Source organism: Leuciscus leuciscus (assembly GCF_965113295.1).
Source record: "Leuciscus leuciscus genome assembly, chromosome: 14".
Lineage (NCBI taxonomy): Eukaryota > Metazoa > Chordata > Actinopteri > Cypriniformes > Leuciscidae > Leuciscus > Leuciscus leuciscus.
The window spans coordinates 25,193,160-25,220,012 of record NC_138738.1 but is presented as its reverse complement, the minus strand read 5'-3'; the positions used below and the strand labels follow the sequence as shown (position 1 = coordinate 25,220,012).

Sequence of the window (26,853 nt, the reverse complement as noted above, 5' to 3'; positions counted from 1 at the left end):
ATAAAATTTGATTAACTATCCAGATCAGATGTATATTTGATGGGCAGACTCTCTCGAAGCACTCGGTAGATATCATGAACATCGAATAGATAGCTTCGTGAAATATTTTCTAACATTAGAGTTCAAAACTTTACAGTCCATTGGATGTGCATCAAACTAACATATTCCAACATATTTAGAAATTTTAACATGCTTATTTGTGAAAATATAATTACAATTCAATTGTTCCTTTCCAGCGGTGTCCGCCATCTTGTTTAAAAAAAATTACCGGCTTGCTGAATCCGCAAGGTATCCTGGGTAATTCCATCTTCCACTTCGTTTTAAGCCTGCATCGGACCGCACTATGTTTTGAGGGTTGATTTTAAGGGGAGAATAGCACTCCACCTTGCTCTTTAGAGTATTGGGACACCCTACCTCTACACGAGAACGCGCAAAAACAAGGGTTAGGGCAGAAATCTAGGGTAAGGGGAGGTATTGGGACAGGCCCTTGGTAGATTGTCCTCACTCAATGGCTGACTGTCTAAGTAGTGTCCGCAAAATAATATAGAATTCATAGACAATTGGGAAAGTTTTTGGGGCAGACCTGACCTGTTAAAAAGAGATGGTATTCATCCCTCATGGGATGGTGCTGCACTTCTCTCATATGGCACATAGTCTTAGAGCTCAAACATGACTTGGGGCTCAGGTCAGGAAGTAGACAGACTGGCTAAACCGACCGTCAGCTAGCTGTCTCACATCACCAAGGTCAGATAAATCTCATCACATAGAGCCCCTTTCACCTAGATATCATCATATAGACTGTCTGTTCCCCGAATTAGGACATACAAAAAACTTCCAAACCCATCTAGAAAAGGCAGTATCCTCACAACTATGTTCCTTTTTAGAAAGAAATGATATCTGCGAGGATTTTCAGTCAGGATTTAGACTGTACCATAGTACTGAGACTGCTCTCATCAGAGTCACAAATGATTTGCTCTTATCATCCGATCGTGGTTGTATCTCTCTATTAGTGTTACTCGATCTTAGTGCTGCATTTGATACTATTGACCACAACATTCTTTTAAATAGACTCGAAAATTATGTTGGCATTAGTGGAATTGCATTAGTATGGTTTAAATCATACTTATCAGACCGTTATCAGTTTGTAGCAATATATGAAGAGATGTCTCATCGATCACAAGTTCAGTATGGCATACCACAAGGCTCAGTACTAGGACCGTTGCTTTTCACTCTGTACATGCTACCCTTGGGAGATATCATTAGGAAGCATGGTATTAGTTTTCACTTATGCTGATGATACTCAGCTCTATATTTCTTCACACCCTGACGAAACTTACTAATTCACAAAATTAACGGAATGCATAGCTGATATAAAAAATTGGATGGAATTCTAGCCTAGATGATCACCCATTGTTAAAGTGGTTCAAAAATACTGGGAAAATTCAGGGCACAGTCTCCTTGATTTATAAACAACTACTTGAATGTTCATATAAGACCCTGAAGGTATTAGCTGTGTGGGAGAGAGAACTCTCATGGTTGGGCTATAGTCCTGACTGGAATACAGTTTGGTCAAATCTCTGTCTTACCTCCAAAAACCCCTCGCACATTCTTATTCATTTCAAAACTGTACACAAAATGTATTGTACCCCATACAAGCGATACTTGATGAAACTCATTAAATCCTAATTGCAGTCTGTGTAACAATAACACTAAAGGTACTTTTTTGCATATGTTTTGGGACTGTTCAGTTATATCCAATTTTTGGAAACATGTAGTTCAAGTACTAAAACATATCACAAAGTTGCAGTTTGACCTCGACCCTTGTCTTATGTTGTTGAATGATGATTCTTCATACAACTTTACGTTAGTTCAGAGAAGATTGTTAATGTCTGGTTTCACTGCTGCTAAAAAAACAATTATACAGCAATGGTTCACTCCTGACATGGATCTTAGAAGATTCTGGCTGCTGTCTTTTCATTATATTGCTTGTTTAGAACGCAGCACTGCAAGGATTAATGGGGCTAGAATACAAACGGTCACTTATTGGAGTAGTACAGCCCAAGCTCTAAAAGAAATGTTTTAAATTGATGATGCATTATTCTGTGCTGTAATTGGCTGCCGGGGTTTATTTGTATGTTCCCTTTAAGTTACCCTTCCTTGTGTCCTTTGTGTGTTTTGTGTCTTTTTCTTTTATTGGTATTCATGCTGTCATCCAACATTTGTAATGTTATTATTTCAAATAAATAAATAAAAAACAATCACAAAAAAAATTTAATAAAATTGGATGACTAGTAATTTCCTACTACTTAATTTTGAAAAAAACAGAGATTCTAATTACTGGACAAAAAACGTCCTCACGTAATAACCTAGAATACTGTCTAACACTTGATGGCTGCTCTGTCAAGTCTTCGTCGTCGGTTAGGAACCTGGGTGTGCTCTTTGATACCAATCTTTCATTTTAAAGTCACATGTCTAGTATATGTAAAACCTGATTTACTCGTTACATCATAAGAAGAATGGCGTCTACGCTAATATTAGTCTCTCTGTTTATCCCGAGGTTTACCGCAGTCAACCGGATCCAGGGCGTATCCAGATCTGATGAAGGACCTGCGCCTGGACGCGATGACAACACAGTCCTGAAGTGTCAACTAGTCTCTCCCCTGTGAAGGCCTCCTTCCCTTCTCTTTACCTCTGTACAGATAAAGCATTGTCGGGATGATTCCGGTTCGCGTGGCTACACGGAAGCGATAGAAATTCTGTATTATAAATTAAGGCCAGACAAGTAGTTTGTTGAGGGTTGGTTTGTAGGAAAGGACTACACGCCTGCGCACATATATTCACTATACGCGCATACCTATAGACTGAACTCGTAATACGCATGTGCACGCCATCAGCGTTCTCACGGGTTTGCGTTTCTGAAGTTTGTGCAGAAAGCCAATAACTTTTGAACAGTTTGTCAGAAAATGATAAATGTGGTATCCATGGTGTCATGCTGAATGACAGGGTTGGATGTACCACGTGTCCGCCATTTTGAATTGTTATAAATTGCAATATCTTTTAAACTATTTGACATATCTTCACAAAATTTGGTATGCATGATTGACATCGTGTCCTGAAGGTACATGAGAAGATTCAACAGCGCCACCTAGTGTTCCAGAAATATACGTTTTTTTCACAAAAACGCTTATAACTTTTGAAAACAAAGTTAAAAAAATGTATTTGTGTCATTATGTTCCTTGGTTTATGCCAATTCCAATGATATCTCATTTGTCATTTTCCAAACATGTGACTGTCTGCCATATTGAAACAAATGAAAAACAGTTTTTCCGCTACTCCTCCTATAAATGTTGCCCAATTTTGTCCAAAATTGGCTCAGATAATCTTTGGACTGAGCCGCACAGAAATTACTGAACGGATTTTTGATATTCACTACCGTTCCTGAGAAATTTGTCTCTGAAGTTGACCTTGCCTGTGTTTGTGTCTTTATGCTAGTTAGCTTAGCATGCTAATTGGTTAATTGTAAAAAATTTGAGAATTATGTAATCTGAACTTTTGAAATATAACATGCATCTCTATGAACATAAAGCATAAAGTGCATCACTATGAACAGACGTCTTCTGCCCAGTGGCACAAAGAGATAAGTTGCACACGGGTAGCACTTTTAAACCATTTGATCTAGAAAAATGAAACTTAGTACACCGGATTCCTCTCGTCATGCTGATCACATTCAACATCTTACATCAAGACTCTGCCCATTACAATAGTGGCCATTTTGAAAAGTACAGTATTCCGTTTTTTCACTACTTATTAAAATTTTGCCCAATTCTTACAGAAATTGGCTTAGATGATCTTTGGACCGAGCCACACAGAAATTACTGAACAGATTTTTGACATTTGCTACCGTTCCCGAGAAATAACTTTCTGAAGTCGACTCTCACTGTGTTTGTTCTCATATGTGCTTAAATGCTTGCTGTGCTGTTGTGCTTACTTAGCTGCTGTGCTTACAGTACTTGCTGTACTTTTTTGCTTGATGTATTTGCTGTATTTGCTGTGCTTGCAATGCCTTCGTGGCTTGGCCCCATATTGCTGCTTGCAGCTATATTTTATAATTTTTTTCGCTTTTCTAGGCTATTGAGTAATTGAATGATAGAAATCCTTTTCATTTGCTTAAAAACAAAAATCGAAACAGTTTGAACTGGAATACCATCCCCACTCGAAATTCACTCCCCAGACTCCGTATCTCCTTTTGTGTGTATTTGATAATTTAAGCACAATAAACCACGTAAAAGGTACTCGCTCACTGTCTGAGAAGCGCTTTGGGTGTGAGCACACAAAACTATCCCTCAGAGAACACACAAGTACCGAATGAAGTTCTCTTTCACATGTTCTCGCGCTTGAATGTTTTAAAATTGATTAAATGTTTAAATTACCAAGACTTAAGTTAAAAACATCTGCAAATGATACATTTTTGTGATGCCAAGTACTGGCCTGATCAGGCCACTGAAAATTAAGCCCCGGCATTAGCTTGTTTCAGTGTGTTAGGGTAAGAGTCAAACTCTGGCCCTACAGGATTAGAGTGGAAGAACCCTCCCCTATATCGTTATTCATTGTAATTCACATATTGTGTTCCACTGAGACAAAAACATGACAGCATCACGTATGTGTAATGAATGAAAACTCGGTTACTGGAATGCAATGATTAATGCTGATAGGCACCTTCTTGTTTGGCCATGAACCTGCAGCCAGAATCCCTCAGTTTGATGAGCTCTGTGGTTGACTTTAATTCATCCCCATTCCAGGAACAGAGGGAACGTTCGCTGGACTGGAGTGCAGATCTGGAGACAGAAAGAGAAAAAAATTCTGGCTTAGCTCTCAGTTTACTGATGGTGTAGCTATGAGTTCATGTACAGAAGGTAGTCAACCAAAATGCCTATTACCGTCGCTGTGGTATTAAAAACAACCCAGTTACACGTCACAGTCACACAAATACGATTAAAACAAGTGTTCCGTCCAGGACTGAGAAACGCAGCAAAGTCATCCAAAAACTCTCATTAACCCTCTGAGGTCTGAGCTGTTTTCTGGGCGCTGTTCTGACATGCTCTGACATTTGTGTTTTTTTCTGTTACTAGTGACATTTTCATGGCTAAAGTCTAATTACACTGTATTCAGCACAAACTCTGCTCAGCAGCATGTATGTAAAAGTTTGTAGTTTTGAGATAATGACATTTATGCGTGGTTTGTGAAAATACAAAAAAAAATTCTCACTGAAATAAGGCCATGAAACCCATACTGATTATTTCTTCACAAGACTTTTGAAAATTGTATGACATAGCCTAGAATATTTGCTCCAAAACTATGTGAAAATCACCCTGACTGCTCATTCAGATAAGACAATATATTGATTTAAAATTTCTAAGACGTGTTTTGTGTGACAAAGCCATATGCGAAGAGGCGTGATCATCTCCTTAATATGTAAGCCTTTAACACCTGAGAAAGACAAAGACACTCCCCTAACTGCCCTATTAGGAGCGATCAGGCCCTGTCATTCAGAGCAACCTTGCACAAAGAATGAGGAGATTTAAAAAAGAATGGCTTTTAGATTGTTTGGATTTATTTACAACACAACACAATCCAAAAATACAAATGACAAAAGAGCACATTGAAAACAATGATCCAAAGACAGAGACCTTTGTGCCATTCCTAAAAACATTGTACATACCTTTAATTTCCAAGGTGTTTGATTTTCACTTTACCATGTTCATGTACAGAGACTCATGTGAATGTTGAAGTCAGCAGGACTTAGTTGCATCTGGTCCCTGAAAGAAAAAAAAAAAGAAAAAACTGTGAACATACTGATATCAAGAGAAACTATAGGGCTGCACGATTTTGGGAATAGATTTTAGATTTTTCTGGTTAAAATTTCTTTTTAAAATTCACAGAATACACACACACACACACACACACACACGTTTCCAACAATATATAATGAACACCAGGTTTGTTGTGCCTTGTAGGCATAGGCTACGCAGTGCTGCATAAAATAATAATAACAATAAATTAAATCTTCCAAAAGATTTCAAGAACAACTACGCTAGAGAAAAATATATTGATTATCATGTTACTTCAAATGTTTCCATTCGTTATGATGATATGAAATGAGATAATAGTAAAAACATAAAGCCTAATGTTTGGTGCATTTTTCCTTTCAAACGCGATTGCGCTCCAAAATATGATACATTAAAACCCACAGCGCGCTCCAAAATATGATACATTCAAACGCCATCGCGCTCCAAAATATTAAACATTATGGTTATACATATCTATGTTTGAGCAGATATCCACAAACAGTATTTAACAGGAAACACGGGTCTAAATAGTATAATATTCACCATATATCTAGCAACAGTTCAACTGCAATGTGAAGTTTATGCAACAATACCATAAACTAATAAGTAAGAATTTCTTACCTTACATCTTTCTTGTCTTCAAATCGCGTTCTTCTTCTTCTGAGGTAAATCCAATATAAGATCAGACGTGTCTTCCAAACTCGACGAAAAGCAGAGACTTGTGAAGTGTTTTGGTGTTTTGTGTTTGAGGTAACGAGGGCGTTCGCGTTCCATGTGGAGATTTGCATGTGAATCTCTTTTGCGCGAGTGGGCGTGTCGAATTAAAAAGTAATTAGCGAGCGTTTGAGAAGCTGGACATCCTGTTGGTTTTATACAAATTACTTAAACAGAGAATATTTGTTTTCAGTTTGAATCCGATCATTTAAAAGTACACACTTAAATGTGTATAAAGGTATATGGCTCATAAATGTGTGAGAAGTATTCGCTGAGTTTTGTTTCAGTTTATAGACGTGCTCAAGAAAAAAAAGTTCACCGCGATGGAGAGGCAGAACGCACACCCTGTTTATTTTCTTTATTTTACAAAAGCACAATGTTTTGATTTGATTGAAAGTGGACACATACAAAAGTAGAAATATCACAGATTATTTTTTTATATTTCTTTTTTCTGTATAACCATAAATGACGGAGTAATTTAAGTTTATGTTGCTGCTATGTGAAAAAAATCCAGCAAAACGCGTCGGCGCGTTTCTCGACCTCAGAGGGTTAACCCGCTGGGGTCTGATCTGTTTTCTGGCCCTGGAGGTGTTCTGACATTTGTGCTTATTTCTGTTACTTGTGACATTGTCATGGCTAAAGTCTTATTACACTGTATTTAGCACAAACTCTGCTACAATAATATATCAGCAGCATGTATGTAAAAGTTTGTAGTTTTGAGAATGACATTTATGCGTGGTTTGTGAAAATACAAAAAAAAATTGTCACTGAAATAAGGCCATGAAACCCATACTGATTATTTCTTCACAAGACTTTTGAAAATTGTATCACGTAGCCTAGAATATTTGCTCCAAAACTATGTGAAAATCATCCTGACTGCTCATTCAGATAAGACAATATATTGATTTAAAATTTCTAAGACGTGTTTTGTGTGAGAAAGCTTTATGCGAAGAGGCGTGATCATCTCATTAATATGTATGTCTTTCACACCTGAGAAAGACAAAGACCCTCCCCTAACGGCCCTATTAGGAGCGATCAGGCCCTGTCATTCTGAGCAACCTTGCACAAAGAATGAGGAGATTTAAAAAAGAATGGCTTTTAGATTGTTTGGATTTATTTACAACACAACATAATCCAAAGATACACAACAAATGACAAAAGAGCACATTGAAAACAATGATCCAAAGACAGAGACCTTTGTGCCATTCCTAAAAACATTGTACATACCTTTCATTTCCAAGGTGTTTGATTTTCACTTTACCATGTTCATATACAGAGACTCATGTGAATGTTGAAGTCAGCAGGACTCAGTGGCATCTGGTCCCTGAAAGAAAAGAAAAAAAGTGAACATACTTGTTTCAAGAGAAACTAGGCCTGCAAGATTCTGGGAATACATTTTAGATTTTTCTGGTTAAAATTGCTTTTTAAAATTCACAGAATACACACACACACACAAATGTTTCCAACAATATATAATATAATGAACACCAGGTTTGTTGTGCCTTGTAGGCATAGGCTATGCGCAGTGCTGCATAAAATAATAATAACAATAGCCTATAGCAGCCTATAAATCTTCCAAAAGATTTCAGTAACAACTACGCTAGAGAAAAATATATTGATTATCATATGTTACTTCAAATGTTTCCATTCGTTATGATGATATGAAATGAGATAATAGTAAAAACAAAGCCTAATGTTTGGTGCGTTAGGGCGCTCCAAAATATGATACATTCAAACGCGAGCGCGCTCCAAAATATGAAACATTATGGTTACCATATTATACATATCTACGTTTGAGCAGATATCCACAAACAGTATTTAACAGTAAACACGGGTCTAAATATTATAATATTCACCATATATCTAGCAACAGTTCAACTGCAATGTGAAGTTTATGCAACAATACCATAAACTAATAAGTAAGAATTTCTTACCTTACATCTTTCTTGTCTTCAAATCGCGTTCTTCTTCTGAGGTAAATCCAATGTAAGCTCACGGCGCGTCTTTCAAACTCGACGAAAAGCAGAGACTTGTGAAGTTTTTGGGTGTTTTGTTTTTGAGGTAACGAGCGCGTTTGCGTTCCATGTGGAGATTTGCATGTGAATCTCTTTTGCGCGTGTGGGCGTGGACGATTTGCATGTGAATCTCTTTTGCGCGTGTGGGCGTGGTCAAATTAAAAATAATGAGCAAGCGTTTGAGATACTGGACATCCTGTTGGTTTTATACAAATTACTTAAACAGAGAATATTTGTTTTCAGTTTGAATCCGATCATTTAAAAGTACACACTTAAATGTTTATAAAGGTATATGGCTCATAAATGTGTGACAAGTATTCGCTGAGTTTTGTTTCAGTTTATAGACGTGCTCAAGAAAAAAAAGTTCACACAGCGACGGAGAGGCAGAACGCACACCCTGTTTATTTTCTTTATTTTACAAAAGCACAATGTTTTGATTTGATTGTAAGTGGACACATACAAAAGTAGAAATATCACAGATTTTTTTTTATATTTCTTTTTTCTGTATGACCATAAATGACGGAGTAATTTAAGTTTATTGTGCTACAATGTGAAGAAAATCCAGCAAAACGCGGGGGCGCGTTTGCCGACCCCAGAGGGTTAAACAGCCAAGAAATAAAGTGTGTCAGTGTAATGCTTAAAACCCTCAGGTGCTCTTCGTTTCGGAGTCACACAGGTTATATTCCCGGTCAGAAGTGACCGGACACCTAAAAATGAAACTTCCTCCACCCCAGTAAAACGAATGCAATTTTTTTTGTTCAATAATCTTTTTTCTTTTGTATTTTGAGAGGATTTGATGGTACTTAATTTTTCCATTGAAAATAATACATACTTTTTTTTTCTACTTTTTAAAAATATTTCTTCAATTATTGCAGTATTTCAGATTAATATAGAGACTGGGCCTTTTAAATAATTTTTTTTGAAGTCAGATTAGCACCACCTGTTGATAAAAATTAAATATTACATGTTATTGCATGGGTTTACCACTAGATGCCTGTATAGCTCTCTATGGAGAGGCTTGTGAATTCTCTAGTTGTTTTTGGACCAAATAGGGGTTATGCGCAACATACTTCCGGGTTCTACAAAACAGATATAACTACTTCCGGTCGTCAGCTACTGAGGTAAACACAGCGTAGGAATGGCGACCTTTTATAGCCGGTGTTTACAGGAGCTACCCATTCTATCCATTTCAGATGTACATCGTATTGCCAAATGGACTTCCAGAGCCCCGAGTACTCCGTTAGATAAAGGATTTAAGTTTTTACGCCTCCTCATTTATTCATGATTATGCTATGTAAGTTAGTATATGTACCTTTTGCTAATGGCACCCGATGTAGAGTTAGCTAACTATCAGTAAGTTAGTTTAGACTTGTATGCTATCATAGTAGTTTAACCTTTTATATTTGCTTGCAGACGATTAAAACAATCAAATGAAGACTGCATTTTATTTTTTTAGAATTTTATTTTTTCTGATACTTAAGCATTCCTGACATTTTAATTAAAACAGAAATAAGAATTGTATTCTAAAAAAGCGAAAAATAAGTTACCTCAGAGATCACCTACCGCTGCAGATGCGTACGGTAGTGCAAACCGGAAATGCTTATACCTGTTTTCCGGTTCGAACGTTGGGCGTTCCGCATAACCCCTATTTACTTACTTGTAAGATGAGGATTTGAATGTATTTTTTAGAAATTCTCAAATAAAACTTTTTGCCAAGGTTTATAAAAATCTTTTAAATAAATTTGATGTGAAGTGGACACGTTTTTGCATTATTACTACAGTCAAACCTGAATACAGAGAAAGCCTTTTGTTACAGGTAACATTACGATTCATTAAAAAAAATACAAAAATAAACAGTAATGCTTTATCACAACTTATTATTATTATTTTTAAACATATTAACTATTATTTTAATAATAATTGTATGTATATGTATATGTATATATATATATATATATCACATATACATACATAATATATATATATATATATATATATATATATATATATATATATATATATATATATATATATATACACACATACATACAGTGATGTGAATAAGTATGGACACCCATGCTAAAGTTGCCTAAAAAGAGGAATTAAAAAAATCATCTTTTGGAAATTGATCTTAATGCCTTAATTTAAAAAATGAGGAAAAATCCAACCTTTAAGGACACCAATTTTCTTTGTGAATGAATAATGTATGGTAAATAAATAAATGTTCTTCCTTAAAATACAGGGTGCATAAGTCAGGACACCCCTATGTTAAATTCCCATAGAGGCAGGCAGATTTTTATTTTTAAAAGGCCAGTTATTTCATGGATCCAGGATAATATGCATCCTGATAAAGTTCCCTTGGTCTTTGGAATTAAAATTAAAACATCATCACATACCCTTTACCATACCTAGAGATTGGCATGGTTTTATTTTAATAGCTGGTTTGATTTGCATTAAGAGATGATCTTATGGAAAGTACCCCATGCCAATCTCTAGGTATGGTGAAGGGTGTGTGATGATGTGTGGCTAATTTAATTTTAAACAGATTTATTTTTAATCACAATTCAATTCATAATGCCATAAAAGTCACCAAGTTTCGTAACATTCCGATGAAACTGTGATTTAAAAAAATTCAAAACAGATTTATTTTTAATCACAATTCATTGGTGTGTGTGTGTATAAAAGTGTGTTTGTATGTGCGTGGGTGTGTCTGTTTTGCACTCTCGATCTTTTAGAGTGTCACCCCTTCATTGTTGAGCACTTTTTTTCTGCATCGTGGCCGATTTGTAGAGAATTTTTGTGTTTTTGTCAATTTTCCATTCATTTTCTATGGTCTGTCATTTTTGACAGAAGAGCAGAAGTGTGACTAATTGTTTTTATACGACCACTTAGCCTGCTCGAATCATGCCTTCATTTTTTTTTTTTTTTTTTTGTTCACATACATAATGCCATAAAAGTCACCAAGTTTCGTAAAATTCAGATGAAACTGTGATTTTTAAAAATTCAAAACTGATTTATTTTTAATCACAATTCATTGGTGTGTATGTGTATAAAAGTGTGTTTGTATGTGTGCGTGCGTGGGTGGGTGTGTCTGTTTTGCACTCTTGATGTTTTAGAGTGTCACCCCTTCATTGTTGAGCACTTTTTTTTCTGCATTGTGGCCGATTTGTAGATTGTACACACACAAATTCTCAGAATTTTTGTGTTTTTGTCAATTTCCCATTAATTTCCTATGGTCGGTCATTTTTGACCGAAGAGCACAAGTGTGACTTTTTTTTTTACAACCACTTAGCATGCTCGGATCATGACCACAATTTTTTTATGTGTCACCAAGTTTCATAACATTCCAATGAAGCTGTGATTTTTAAAAATTCAAAACAGAAATTGTTTTGGTCAGAAATGACCGAAGAGCACCTCAATGTCTTAAAAAAAGCTAACAGTCAAAGAAAAGCTTATCGCTGTAAAAGTGGCCGCTTCGAAGAAACTGACAGGCAAGCGTGTCATTACGTAGCCGAAAAAATAAATGAGGGGCTGCCCAAAACCAGAGCCGTCATTCAACTGAAGGCACTGGATATCGCCAAAGAGCTGAACTTATCCACCACAGGCCCATCATTTCTTATTTCGGCTACTTACTGACACACTAGCCTGTCAACATCCTCGAAGCGGCCACTTTGATGCAGCGTAATAGATGATAGCGCTTGCCCTCCGACATGGAGAAACTGCTGTCTTTTCAGCGCTATGTTATCAGCCTAAGGAAAAAACATTCACATCCCTCCATGGATCAGATAATCAGGTAATGCTGATCAAACACCTGTTTTTTGACATGCCAACATCTGTCAATGTACATAAAAAGGTGATAAATCAGTCATAGTGAAATCTACTGGTAATGAGAACTTCAGGTTATTTTTATGGTATCTATGCCATAAAGTGTTTATTTCTGAATGTGAGTGTTGTTGGTACATTTTACCAGTATTTACTTTAAAGGTGCCCTAGAATGGATTGTTTTATTATTTTATAATGTTTCCTGGGGTGCCCTTATAATGTTAGTATGTTTTTTAGATCTAAAGTTGTTATAATTTAGAAATAAAAGGCATATTTCCTAGCCTGATTTCATCCTCTGATTTGAACACTCTGTTTGAAGGGGCGTGTCTGCTGAGAGACTTCAGAGTAAACGCCCTCTGCTGTGATTGGCTGACATGCTTGCATATGAAATATCTGGCATTACATGTAGAACTATCTGGAAAACTTTTACTATTACAGCTTTTATACGTTTTAACTATTACAGCTATCGAGATTAACGAATCGTGAGACTTTTTTAAGTATTTAAATCTATTCCCATCACATAAAAGGTTGCAGTGATGAGCATTGAGCAGACAGCCTGTTGATCGCGTGAATGAAGATCTTATCACTGCAACGCAGTTTCTGTGAGAAACGACGTGAAGTTGAGCGTTTAGTCACTGGCTTGATTTACTGATGCATAAACAGTATTGAACGATTTTGAGAAAAAGATTATCTGTCTGAACTTGAACAATTACGCATCAGAAATTCACTTAACCCACTGGTTCTCCAGAGGCTCGGATGAAGGAACTAAAAAAATACTTGTGTTAATTTGTACATCCAAACCAAGCGGAAACCTCCCCGTCTCTCTCTTGAAACCAACACGGAAGTGAGTTAAACTGCAATTCGTTGACTGGCCGCTTGAGGCTGGTGTCAAAAGTGAGTCAAATCTGTATCTTCCCCATGTTAAAATGCCAAATTTTACAGCAGAAAAAAACGTGTTTACAGCCTGGTGTCTGTATGTGGCTTTGGTCTATAGGCCTACAGCTAATTTTGCCCTTCATAACAACTGTGAGGGGGGTGAATTTTTTTATAACTCATCCGTTTAGTTGATTAATATTTAAAGTTCCGCATAATTAAGGGTGTGTCCACTTGAGTGACAGGTGGATTGCCGCTGATGTCAATGCTAGCCGTTTGTCTGCTGTTACTAGCCGTCACTTCACCTCAGCAAATTTTAGCTGCTGAACTTGCCATATCTGCAGTGTTTTGTGCTTTTTTTCGGGATTATTTCATACAATTTAATACACCCATTACTTCGCCCGGCTTAGGATTCCGTCGTTGTCGTCGAGTATCGTTCGAGAGAACAACCAGCGCTGTATTTCAGTTGTTTTCCTCTGTGAACATGCACTAATGGATGTCTGACAATTTCGTTGCTTTTTGGAGTTTTCAGATTTAAAAACGTCAATAAAGGCTCGTTTGTTCTGCTCTCACGGAACAGATAGATTATAATATGCTTATGTACCGTCAGATGAAATCCTGCAGGTGTCGGCGCTTTCTCCGTCCATGCAATAAATGCACATCCTTGAATGAGCGCGGATTTCCAGCGCATTTACTTGAACTTCATAGGTAACGTTAATATATCTATGGTTTAACCCATTTGAGAGGCGGCCAAAATCAGAATTTAAAATGGACTGAATAAGCTCTCTACGAACTTGACGAGCGATGCCGCGCTGACGGACCATATAGACTATAAAAAAGAGTGACTGACATGTATGCACATAAATCACTGTCACACACACTCTCTCAGAGTAATATTAAGTTACTGCATATACATTTTCAACTAGCAGAATAGTACAGAATCACGATACACAGTCTCACTTGTTGCCATGTCTTTTAACTATTATAATATTTCGAAGGGCAAAAACAGGAACTTTTAATTGGCTTTACATCATCAACTGTCACTTTAGCGCGAGGCCCTGTGCAGTCGCAGACTCGGTACTGTCAGTAGCATATAGCATAACCTCCCCACCCGCCCCACCTCTTTGCCCATTTTCTGTTATCGGGAGTGACGCGAGGCCAAGATGGTGACGGCCGGCTCCGCCCACTTTAGGCTTCAAAAATGCTCTTCAAAAACCTACGGCTGACGTCACGGACACTACGTCCATATTTTTTACCAGTCTATGATCCAAACACTGAGCAACTGCCATGCTTCGTTCGCAAACCATGATGTCTCTCGAGGAAAAAACAATATCGCGCTGGATCTAGAATAGATAACAGTGTAAATTATCGTTAATAAAATCACTACTTACCGCTTGCGGGAATATAACGTTAGTTGAAATTGCCCCCTTCGTCAGTATGAGACGTTGAGAGAAGCCTGGCTGCTTGATATTGTTCCAGGTTAGAAAAACAGTCCGTGGTGAAATGGGCAGAGCAAACTAACAACTTAATTAAACTGTAGCGGTATCCGATTATAGATAGATCTGCCATTTTCCCTATGATCCTCGCTTGTTTCTTCACCTGCAGAACTTCCGATGATTCGGCTGCGCACTGTGCGCAGTTCTGCCTGGCATTGAACATGGGCTGGCATATGCAAATTTTTTGGAGGCGTACATATTAATGATCCCGACTGTTGCGTCACAGTCGGTGTTATGTGGAGATTCGCCTGTTTTTCAGGGGTGTTTTTCAAAAACGAGATTTAAATGAGGAGAAAACTATGGTGTTTGAGACTCACTGTATGTCATGTCCATGTACTGAACTCTTGTTATTTAACTATGCCAAGATAAATTAAATTTCACATTCTAGGGCACCTTTAAAGCTGCAGTCCGTAGTTTTTCCTCTTTGTCGCCATCTCTGTTCAAAATCTGCAATTGCAGTTATTCACGGAATTATCAACTTTACGTGCGTTGTGCCTCGGCATGGCACAGCGCGGATGAATCCAATGTTTGAGGAGAATGTGCGGTTGTCAATCACCGCGCTGGTGGTGTGGATACTGTCTTTCGGAATCACAGATTCTACTTTTTATGACCAACATAAGAATTTTCACCGTAAAATGTCGTCTGAAGAAGTAACATCCACTTTTGTTCGACCAACTAAGGGGAAAAAGCATTGCAGTAAATCGCGCAGATTAAATCTAACGATTGCTTATCATATCACGTCAAACCGTGGAAATTATACTTTATTCTCAAATTGTTGATGTTAACAACATCAGCATTGCGTGACTACATTTAATGCCCTTCCGATATTTATCCTTGTTTTCGCATGGGCCAGTTGCAGTCTCTTTTTTTCTCCGAAGTCTTTCGCGCTTGTAAGCGCATCTTATATTCAGGGTCACTATAGCATTATAACATTTGATCTTTCTTGGCTAATTATTTGTCATAAGTGCTTAATGTTCCAGCTATTGGACTACTGTTACAGTGAAATATTACAGTGATGGCAGTGCATGAAGTGTGCTTACATTTCACTCGCCTATTTTATATTATTACATGAGGTGTGCATTGTGCCATAAATTAAATAAAACAACAGAAAAGGTGGATTTTTAGGTGGGTCTGAATGGAAACAGTGATATAGCCTATTTTTCTAACATGTGGATTTATTTACTTTGTCAGTTTTGTGACCAAATTATTTAAAAATAAAACATTTGAAACCACATTTAATAATTCACTGATGTATTTCAACAGGTCACACATGCACAATGAAAAATGTATTCCCGTACAACACAGAGCTTTGCGCATAACATGCAGAACAATAAAGTGTCCATGAATTAAGAAATGTATCACTTTTTATTAAATCGTTCATTTGTAAATGAATTCGGAAACTGTTGATCACTTTTTATTAATCGTTCCTTTGTAGCCTATTAGTTAAAACGTGAGAACATTGTAACCTATTCATTCATTCTTATGATTTGAAAAACGAGGAAACAAATTAAGTAGGCTAAAAGGTAGCCAAATTTAACTACAACAATGGAATTAAAACACAGGGGCGAATTACCCTAATAAAACATCCTCATGTTTCAAGTAAAGCGAATGATTAATAAAACATGCTTCTGAGTTGATATCTTTTTTCCCTGCATGTCATGCGTGGGGCTCCGTAAATTGGATAAACATTTTCAACACAGGCCTACATGAAGTCTGGGGACAGTTAAACATTCATTATTGTTAAGCCTGTTTTTTAACTTTCCGTGTCCCTGATGGCTCTTCTATGAGTTGTCACCAGTCCTGCCTGCACGACCAGGGGTTTCTTTAGTCCTATTGGCTCCGCTGTGCTGGACCATGGCCAGCACTGCCTGCTCCACCTTGGTCATCAACTTTGCCCTGGCCACCTGCTCAGCCTGCTCCACCCTGGCCACCTGTTCAACCTGCTCAGCCCTGGGCACCCACTCTGCCTCTGTCCACTGGTCCTCTTCCTCTCCACGGACCTGGCCCACCAGCCCTCCTCCTGTTCTGCCTCCGCTTCACCACCCACCTGGACTTTCGTTTTGGGGTCTTTTCCAGAGAGCGTCTGGAAGCCGCTCTCAGAACATATTTCCTCATGTTTTGTTTTGGCTTTTGTTGCATTTCCTGTCCTAGTGCCATGTTTGTAGTTCATTGTAATTTTTCATGTTGATTACAAGTGTTTTTCCCAAATCATGGAAGTGACCTTGAAGTTCTAACTTTAATAACGTTCGACCAAGGGAAAAAAAGCTTCTGGGGGGGGGGTGTTTGGCTCGAGGTCATGGATTACTCCGAACCATCCCTTTAATAATGTTAGCCTAATGTTATTTTGCGACTTTTCACTTAATGAGCTGGCAAAGTTAGTTTCAGGATAAATGTCTCGATGTGTCCAAAAATGTATCTTAAGTTATAAATATTGTAATGCATTTAAAAGTTTTATATAAAATGTTTAATCCATGAAAGTGCTCAATTCAAGCGTCTTAATTGGTTCTGTAGGGTTTTAGAATGTTTGAGCAGCGTGTTATGATTGTCAACGATCTGGCATTATCTAAACATGAACTGTTGAGGAACGCATATTTTATTTAAGGAGAAAATAATCCATATTAAGAATTATTTTTTTAAATACAGGGTATTTATACTTAGCCTGACTACGTCAGACTTCGTACTTCCGCTCAATTTCATTTCGCTTCTGTACTCAGTCTGAGACAGCGTCATAGCTTTCCGTTTTCCTCCGGCCTGAAAACAGCCGGGCCAATCAACGAACAGAGGGCGGGCTGAGAGCCGTGACGTAGACGCTGATTGTACCGTGGATGCATAGATTTACTTCACATAATCTGCAGAAGTCGTTCACAGCCATGTTCACTCCGGTGTTTCGCTCGATGGTTTTTGTTTTCGCATCATATGTGTGTTTACAGTGGAAGTTAGATGCGGCTGAGCATGCGCATAACACACGCCATAACCAAACATTATGTGATTGGCTTACGGGTAACCAATGATTTTAAACTTCAGACAAGCGCCCCCCCGCGAGAGAGAAAACACTTCTCTATTATGCCATTCCAGACTCTGTCTACGAAGCAAAGCGAAGTAGCAGAGTTTGGTATTACCAGGCTAATTTATACTGCAATATCAGGGCTCCAGACTGCACCTAAAACGAACGCATTTGCAACCAAAAATATTAATTTGTGAGTGATATTTGTTAAGATCGGCACTGGCGACAACACAAATTGACACTTTATGATTGTAAATGTGCATGTTATGTGCGTGACCGACCAGTAGCCTATCTCATAATTTGTTGTAGTGACGTAATAAAATGAGATGAATCACCTTGAATCACCTTAAAATGAGGAAAATCACCTTTCAGCGGCAGATTTTTAATTTTTTTTGTCAAAACGACCAATATCTGACTTTTTCAAATAATCCTCCTCATGCACCAACGCGGATGACACACCTGCTAATAAAAAAGCAGGCTCTAGCAGATGTGCAAGCACGCGTGCGAGAGAGAACAACAGAGACACAGGTGGTCATCTTTCTGTGTCAGTCAATGAACACATAGTAATAAAAAAACATTTAGTACAGTCAGAGAACAGACACTACAATTAAAAAAAATGGAACACGTCTGCTCAATTGAGCATGAACTGAACAAGAATTGCAACACAGATCAGCAGCAGGAGTCAAATTTTACCTCACTTTGCCCATTTCGCCTCACTCTTCAGACTGACAAGACAATGGCGGAAGATTTGGTTTCAAATCAAAATGTAGTGTAAAAGCAGCTATTTAAGCGAGTTTGTTATTGTACTGTTTTGTTGCTGTGTTTTTCATTTAAGAATAACAATGAACCCACCATTCAAGCAACTGCCACCTCCAAATTGCCACTAATTCGAAATGGCGCGAGCGTGAAGCTCAGCTTTCATTGGAATAAATTGAAAACGCATCCCTACTACACTTGCATTGTTTTTTTTGATTACTACATTTGGTTAAGTGAATGTGATTTTTAAAAATCTTATTGACTGTATTTTTTGTAAGGTGATACGTCCACTCCATAACATGTGAAAATCTATGGTTATGACGCCATTTAGCAGGCAAGAGCAGAAATGCATTTCCTGTGGTGAAAAAACGCATTCTGGTTGAGTACCATCTGTAGTAGCATTTCAAAGTCTTTAGTTATAACTCAAGACTGCCCAACAATCAGGAATTATACTTCCTCCTTTAGCTTTTTTCTCACAGATTATATATTATTTGGTTGGCAGTTGGCACCAACAGTGTCAGAAGTCATGTTTCCACTGTTGGGCAAAAAGAGAGCATGCTTGTGTGTGCCAGGGCCAGTTGTGTTTCCACTAGGGGTGTACAATATTAACCAAAAAATATATAATTGTGCTGGAGCCTTGGCTGGTTTAGGCCTGTCGTGGGCAGCTGACTCCTGAAGATTTTAATTCTACATATTCTGTGAGGTGGTTTGTTCACAGCACTGAAATTAACTTTTCCATTAAGGACCTATATTTACCCCCTTTAATTGATTTCCAGGGGCATTTTTACTATTCTTTAACCTTATTCTTTAATCTTCATGTTCAAGGCTGTTCAAACAGATTCCGGCTCCTTCCCCACTGCACTGTCACCCAGCACAACCAGTGGAAAACATTGCCGCCATCGCACTGCTCACTCGACTAAGTGGAACGTAAATATCACTTAACCAAACCTCTTTCCAAAGTCCTTGGCATTGTTGTACATTATCAGTATATGATTTTCTAATTTACATTAGAGGTAATATAACTGATGTTAGTTAATAACAAATAATATTTTATTTATTTGTTGGATGCATAAGGTTCTTCACCCTATTCGTTTTTTTCTTATCCTCCCATAAGATAACGTAACTCCATAGCCATAGCCACAACCAACTTAATCACTTGTATGTTATGTGTCTTATGCACTTTATTCCTTTCTCATTCATGGCATTCATTGTATTGATGCTTCATTTGTATTAGATACAACTGCTTTTAAAAAGTGGTGGAGACATGTCCCAACTGCAAATTATACCTATGGCTGCAGTTCATGAAGCCTGGACTTTCCTGGAAGAAAGCACTTGGGCTTTTTCTTTACAAAAGAGAGAACTAAAGTAAATAGTTAAAAATAACTAATAACTTATAACTTAATATATATTAAAATGTCATTAATTTCTGTGATGGCAAAGCTGAATTTTCAGCATCATTACTCCAGTCTTCAGTGTCGCATGATCCTTCAGGAACCAGTCTAATATGCTGATTTGGTGCTCAGGTAACAATTCTTATTATTATCAATGTTGAAAACACGTGCTTCATATTTTTGTGGAAACCCTGATACACCACCATTTAAAAGATTAGGGTAAGAAAGATTTAAAAATATATAAATTAATAAATGTATTCTACAAGGATGCATTAAATTGATAAAAAAATGACAGTAAAGACATTTCAAATAATGTTCTTTTGAACTTTCTATTCAAAGAATTGTGGGAAAAAAACATCCCAGTTTCGACTGACTGACTGACTGAATGTTTCATATTATGTACTACTTGTAGCGTATGGACAATCTCATGGTGACTTGTCATTTAACGATTAAGAAAAGCTTTTTACCATTAACCTCATAAATGTAAATCACAGCTTAGCGCCGAAGAGTCTGAATCAAATTGCCCTTTTGATGCCGAGTGAAGTTTAACACAACCATCTCAAAACTCAAGGACTTAACTTCAAAGACTTATCAGTCAAACCCGCTTTCTCTGCAAGCAAGAGATCCAGGTGGCCTCTGAGATGCCATTACACACAAACACAAACTCCTTTGTATCTAACACAGAATATAAATAATTCTGAAATGTATATCCCTGTATGCATGAAGGTTTTTCCCCTTTTTATTGACATAGTTATGATTCCCTAGTTGTGTAGTTGAACTCTAAGTGCTTATTTTAAAATAATTAATCCCTAACAGAACGCGGTCCTGTTACCGGACCCCCTTTTAGATGGATAAGAGTTTTACGACCCCAAAAGGAATCTGCAGAGGGCTGCGACAGCTCACTCCATTTCTTTTTGAGGATTTTATATAAACCATGTTAATCCTATATATTCTATATATATATACAGTGGGTACGGAAAGTATTCAGACCCCCTTAAATTTTTCACTATTTGTTATATTGCAGCCATTTGCTAAAATCATTTAAGTTCATTTTTTTTCCTCATTATTGTACACACAGCACCCCATATTGACAGAAAAACACAGAATTGTTGACATTTTTGCACATTTATTAAAATAGAAAAACTGAAATATCACATGGTCCTAAGTATTCAGACCCTTTGCTCAGTATTTAGTAGAAGCACCCTTTTGATCTAATACAGCCATGAGTCTTTTTGGGAAAGATGCAACAAGTTTTTCACACCTGGATTTGGGTATCCTCTGCCATTCCTCCTTGCAGATCCTCTCCAGTTCTGTCAGGTTGGATGGTAAACGTTGGTGGACAGCCATTTTCAGGTCTCTCCTGGGCTGCGTTCCAGTCCAAAATTGTCATGCCCTTCACTTGCTAACTTCCCTCCGTCTCGTTCACTCGGATGTACGTCATTGCGAGTGCCCACTACTGGCGGAAACTGCAATGGGCTGAATTGGAACGTCCTAAGCCCTTGATCACTTGGAATCAGCTATGTAGTTGATTTATTATTTACATTTGTTTTCCCTTTAAGAATTTGTTTAAAGCATCATCCAAATGTATATATGGTGTTTGGGTTGTTTTTAATAAAAAAAAATTGAATTAATATATCAGAGTTGTTTGTTGTGGTGGTGATTAGACGAGATCTGTGGTGACGTCACAATCGTACTGCATTGTGGGACATATAGGTGCCTGAAGTGTACATATGAAGTAGACTCGCTCCCTCGGTCAAAATCGAGGGAACGAGGGTCTGTCCATCTAAACTTCCCTCGTTCACTTCACGAAGTGGAACGCACTTCAAAATGGCGGCGGGGATTCCCCCAAGGGGAAGTGCTTAGGGAAGTTCGCAAGTGCGTGTCTAAAAGTGGACTGGAACGCAGCACAGAGATGCTCAATTGGGTTTAAGTCAGGGCTCTGGCTGGGCCATTCAAGAACAGTCACGGAGTTGTTGTGAAGCCACTCCTTCGTTATTTTAGCTGTGTGCTTAGGGTCATTGTCTTGTTGGAAGGTGAACCTTCGGCCCAGTCTGAGGTCCAGAGCACTCTGGAGAAGGTTTTCGTCCAGGATATCCCTGTACTTGGCCGCATTCATCTTTCCCTCGATTGCAACCAGTCGTCCTGTCCCTGCAGCTGAAAAACACCCCCACAGCATGATGCTGCCACCACCATGCGTCACTGTTGAGATTGTATTGGACAGCAGTGCCTTGTTTTCTCCACACATACCGCTTAGAATTAAGGCCAAAAAGTTCTATCTTGGTCTCATCAGACCAGAGAATCTTAATTATCACCATCTTGGAGTCCTTCAGGTGTGCTTTCATGTGTCTTGCACTGAGGAGAGGCTTCCGTCGGGCCACTCAGCCATAAAGCCCCGGACAGGTGGATGGCTGCAGTGATGGTTGACTTACTACAACTTTCTCCCATCTCCCGACTGCATCTCTGGAGCTCAGCCACAGTGATCTTTGGGTTCTTCTTTACCTCTCTCACCAAGGCTCTTCTCCCCCGATAGCTGTTTGGCCGGACGGCCAGCTCCAGGAAGGGTTCTGGTCGTCCCAAACGTCTTCCATTTAAGGATTATGGAGGCCACTGTGCTCTTAGGAACCTTAAGTGCAGCAGAAATTTTTTTGTAACCATGGCCGGATCTGTGCCTTGCCACAATTCTGTCTCTGAGCTCTTCAGGCAGTTCCTTTGACCTCATGATTCTCATTTGCTCTGACATGCACTGTGAGCTGTAAGGTCTTATATAGACAGGTGTGTGGCTTTCCTAATCAAGTCCAATCAGTATAATCAAACACAGGACTCAAATGAAGGTGTAGAACCATCTCAAGGATGATCAGAAGAAATGGACAGCACCTGAGTTAAATATATGAGTGTCACAGCAAAGGGTCTGAATACTTAGGACCATGTGATATTTCAGTTTTTAATAAATGTGTAAAAATGTCAACAATTCTGTGTTTTTCTGTCAATATGGGGTGCTGTGTGTACAATAATGAGGAAAAAAAATGAACTTAAATGATTTTAGCAAATGGCTGCAATATAACAAAGAGTGAAAAATTTAAGGGGGTCTGAATACTTTCCGTACCCACTGTGTGTTTTATATATATATCCAAAAGTTTACAAGGACACAAAGACCAAACCACATAGAAGGAAAATCATTAGATGAGAAAATGAGATACATGTTTAGATATATTTCTCAAGTGGATATATATATATATATATATATATATATATATATATATATATATATATATATATATATATCCACTTGAGAAATATATCTAAACATGTATCTCATTTTCTCATCTAATGATTTTCCTTCTATGTGGTTTGGTCTTTGTGTCCTTGTAAACTTTTGGACTAATGTTTCAGACCTGTTTACATACTATGGTTTATGCAAATCATATGTGTGGCATGTTTAGTCTCTATAAACTCCAATCTTCGTTCCTCATTTGTTAATTTACATCACATTTTGTTAACTTTGACGCATTAGGATTATAAGCATCTAAAAGATTCTTGTGTTAAACATCCAATTCAGAGGCTTGCCCGAACAATGGGTCATAAAAATGTTCCCGCCAAAGGAAAACGGTTCTATTGGTTTACATACGCCTAGACGGTGTCACCTCTTCACACTTTAAAGATTACTGACCACAAGATCAGAGTCTCTTCTGCTTGTTCGTCTCTTCACGTTTTGTCTCTTCATGTTTTCGTCGCTCTTCGTTCTGCTTCTTTAAGCTTGTGTTTTCTTCAAGTTGGTTTCGTTATCTGAAGTTTGTTCTCTCTCCATTTTGTTTTACGTCCTTGCCGAGTTTTAGTCTCGTGTTCACCCATCTCTACTTACCAACGAAACGGACTTTAAGCTAATTTCTGGCAACTCTTAAACCGTTTGAACTTCCCGCGAACTGCACGAGCTCCGGAAGAACATTTCCAGCTAAACGGACACACCGAGAACGGACACGCACACACGCGCATTTCTGTTCAGCCATAAAGATCAATGCAAGTATTCTTTTACCAAAACTTAAATGCCTAATATTATCTGCCCCTGCTTAAGGTGATTTTGTTTCTTTGCTGGTTCTCAAAGGTTCATTGTTTGTTATTTGTTTGCCATTCTGTAATCTGCTCTTTCTTTCTTTCTTTCTTTACTTTCATTATACTACTCATATATGTATTCTTTGTTAGATGTAGTTGTACGTTTAACGTTTCATTTATTAAAACCCTATTATACGCTTGATTGTATCTGTTTGCTGCTCACGGAACAAAGCCTCTTAAATGTGTACGATCTTTAGCTACAAGCTTTATATATTGTGATCAGCCTACGAGTTAATAATCTTGTAAAACAAGAAAGTTCTTCCTCATGGCCAGAGGAATAGCCTTTCTTGAAAGTTTATAAGAAGAATCCTCCTTGAGAGTCGATAAGAAAATCGCATGGTTCGTTTGGCGGACAAACGAATCATTCAATGTGACATTTAATTTTGTAGGCATTCACAAATTTGATATATAGCCCATCTGTATATTCATAATTAATTGTAATTCTTTGTGGTTAATTGTTTATATATACAGATACAAATATATGGGCTTTGTATTCCCTTTTTGGGCGATTTAAATTGTGTAGGTAATGGCTCATAACCAGTATAATGAATTATTAATATTTAATTATTGATTATATATATTCCCCTCATTTGAGCTAGTTTTACTACATACTGTACACCCAAAGCACTTTACAATCATATTAGGGGATCTCTCCTCAACCACCACCAGTGTACAGCATCCACTTGGATGATGTGACAGCAGCCATAGTACAACGGTGCCAGTGACCTCACCACACAGAGAGGAGAGGAGAGAGTATGATAGAGCAAATTCAATGGAAGGGGATTATTAGGAGGCCATGATTGGCAAGGGCCAATGGGTGGAATGTGGCCAGGACTCTCTTACACCTTTTACGAGAAGTGTCATGGGATTTTAATGGCCACAGAGAGTCAGGACCTCTGTTTTACGTCTCATCCAAAGGACGGTGCTCTTTGACAGTATAGTGTCCCCGTCACTATACTAGGGCGTTAGGACCCACACAGACCACAGGGTGAGCACCCCCTGCTGGCCTCACTAACACCTCTTCCAGCAGCGACCTAGTTTTCTCAAGAGGTCTCCCATCCAGGTACTGACCAGGCTCAACCCAGCTTAGCTTCAGTGGGCAACCAGTCTTGGGCTACAAAGCGATATGGCTGCTGGCAATATTGATGATGATAATAATAATAATAATAATAATAATAAGAACCATTATTAATAATTGAGCACGAAAAATAATAATTGAAGCACTAAATCAGCATATTCTAATGCTTTCTACAGGATTATGTGACACTGAAGACTGGAGTAATGCTTTGCTTCACAGAAATAAATTACATTTTTAAATATTTTAAAACCCAAAACATTTGTTTTAAAATGCAATTCATAATATTAGTGTTTTTTATTGTATTTTCATTTAATTTTCAAGTCATTTATGATGTAGGAAAATGGAACCGCAGTGGCTTTCCCAATGCAGCAACTTCCATTTTTATTACAGATATTTAGCATTATCGCAAATGTTTTATGCAAAATTATTATATGTTATTTTACGAATAAGTTAAATTCATAATTTTGGATGGAAAACATAGCAAATGTTGTTGGCCTTGCGGCTCGAGATCTGAGAATATTGGCCCTGCCCCGGCCCGTAGGTAACCCTCCCTCGCACTGGGCAGACAGTGTAAAACCTGCTAGTGCAACAGAGAAAGTGAACCCCCATAATTATCTCTGTATACCACTTACTGAATGCTGAAGGCCCGACACTGTGTATTGTCTCTGTCCTGATTCCGAGGTTGAAGAGTTGCAGTGGCAGCACTGTATTTTCCATTAAGCCCTGCATGTGTGCATGAGGAGAATTTATACAAATTGTTTAGCTGCAAAATTAAGCATCATCGGCATCTTACAGATTTGGAACACCTGGTAATCTCAGTCCTTTGGTTAAGATGATGAGCACTAACAAATGTGCGATATAAAATCACCTTTAAATTGAGGCTCCTCATCACTCTGCTGTTCTATGAGGTAGTCCAGCAGACCATCAAAAATCTCCAACAGGTTTCTGATGGATTCTTTTTCACCTCTGACTATATTCTCACCTAAAGAGAGAAAGCATGTGTTACACACTGTACATGAAGCTACAATTAAGCTACATTAAGAACTAGAGGTCGACCGATTCATCGGTTTTGCCGATTAATCGGCACCGATAGTTGATTGGTGGAACTATCGTTATCGGCAAAAATACATAACGATAGTTTTTCCTGGTTGCGTCCGTTGCTGGAGCGGCTGAGAAGCTCGCGCTGTCATTCATTACACAGTAAGAGAGAGCTGAGAAGGGTCTGCTGGCATCATGCAGTACAAGAGCGGCCTCTAGAGGTGTAATAAAAACTATCGCTGATGCCTCGTGTTGTTTATTTCGACACGTGATTCTGCGTGCTGCACTGAGAGCACACGCTGCGTGGAGAGCGCTGACATCAGATGCGTGTTTAAAGCACCGACAGCTAAAAGGTAGCCTATGTAGAGGCTTGGGCGGTATTCGAATTTTGATACCGTCAAACCTCCTCCCTATTTTACCGGGGTATACGGTATTACCGTGACTAATAAAAAATTATGACATAATGGGCTCAGACGGCGTCACCAAACTGTTGGCTTGTGCCTACACCGTTCAGAAACTGAATGCCAGATCGGGCAAAAAAAAACAAAACAAATCAAGCCCAACCCCTGCACGTTGTGTCTGAGTCAGGCCGACGGCATTAACTGTTATTATGAGCCGGAGCCCACCATTATTCAACATAATATCTGTGTGCATGCAACAAGCAAAAAGTGCCTCTGTAATCCGGTGACACGTGTCCATTGATTTTTATTAAT

General features: G+C 38.2%; 1 protein-coding gene and 1 long non-coding RNA gene across 10 annotated transcripts in view; both read right to left on the bottom strand.

Moving 5' to 3' along the window:
* Positions 1 to 26,853, bottom strand: part of LOC309474319 (centrosomal protein of 95 kDa-like) — a 306,785-nt gene that overhangs the window by 258,613 nt on the left and 21,319 nt on the right. For 8 of the 9 annotated variants that reach the window (XM_082136783.1, XM_082136785.1, XM_082136789.1 and 5 more), the window contains 4 exons: positions 25,971 to 26,084; positions 25,735 to 25,825; positions 19,813 to 19,869; positions 4,717 to 4,835 (listed from right to left, as the gene is read on the bottom strand). In XM_082136783.1, coding sequence (XP_081992909.1) covers positions 4,717 to 4,835; positions 19,813 to 19,869; positions 25,735 to 25,825; positions 25,971 to 26,084 — 381 coding nt within the window. The remainder of the gene's footprint in view (positions 1 to 4,716; positions 4,836 to 19,812; positions 19,870 to 25,734; positions 25,826 to 25,970; positions 26,085 to 26,853) is intronic. The other variant, XM_082136784.1, reaches the window with a different exon arrangement.
* LOC309474479 lies at positions 11,582 to 13,207 on the bottom strand. The gene is made up of 2 exons (XR_014197311.1): positions 11,885 to 13,207; positions 11,582 to 11,844 (listed from the first exon to the last, which is right to left on the bottom strand). It is a non-coding gene; the product is annotated as an uncharacterized lncRNA (long non-coding RNA).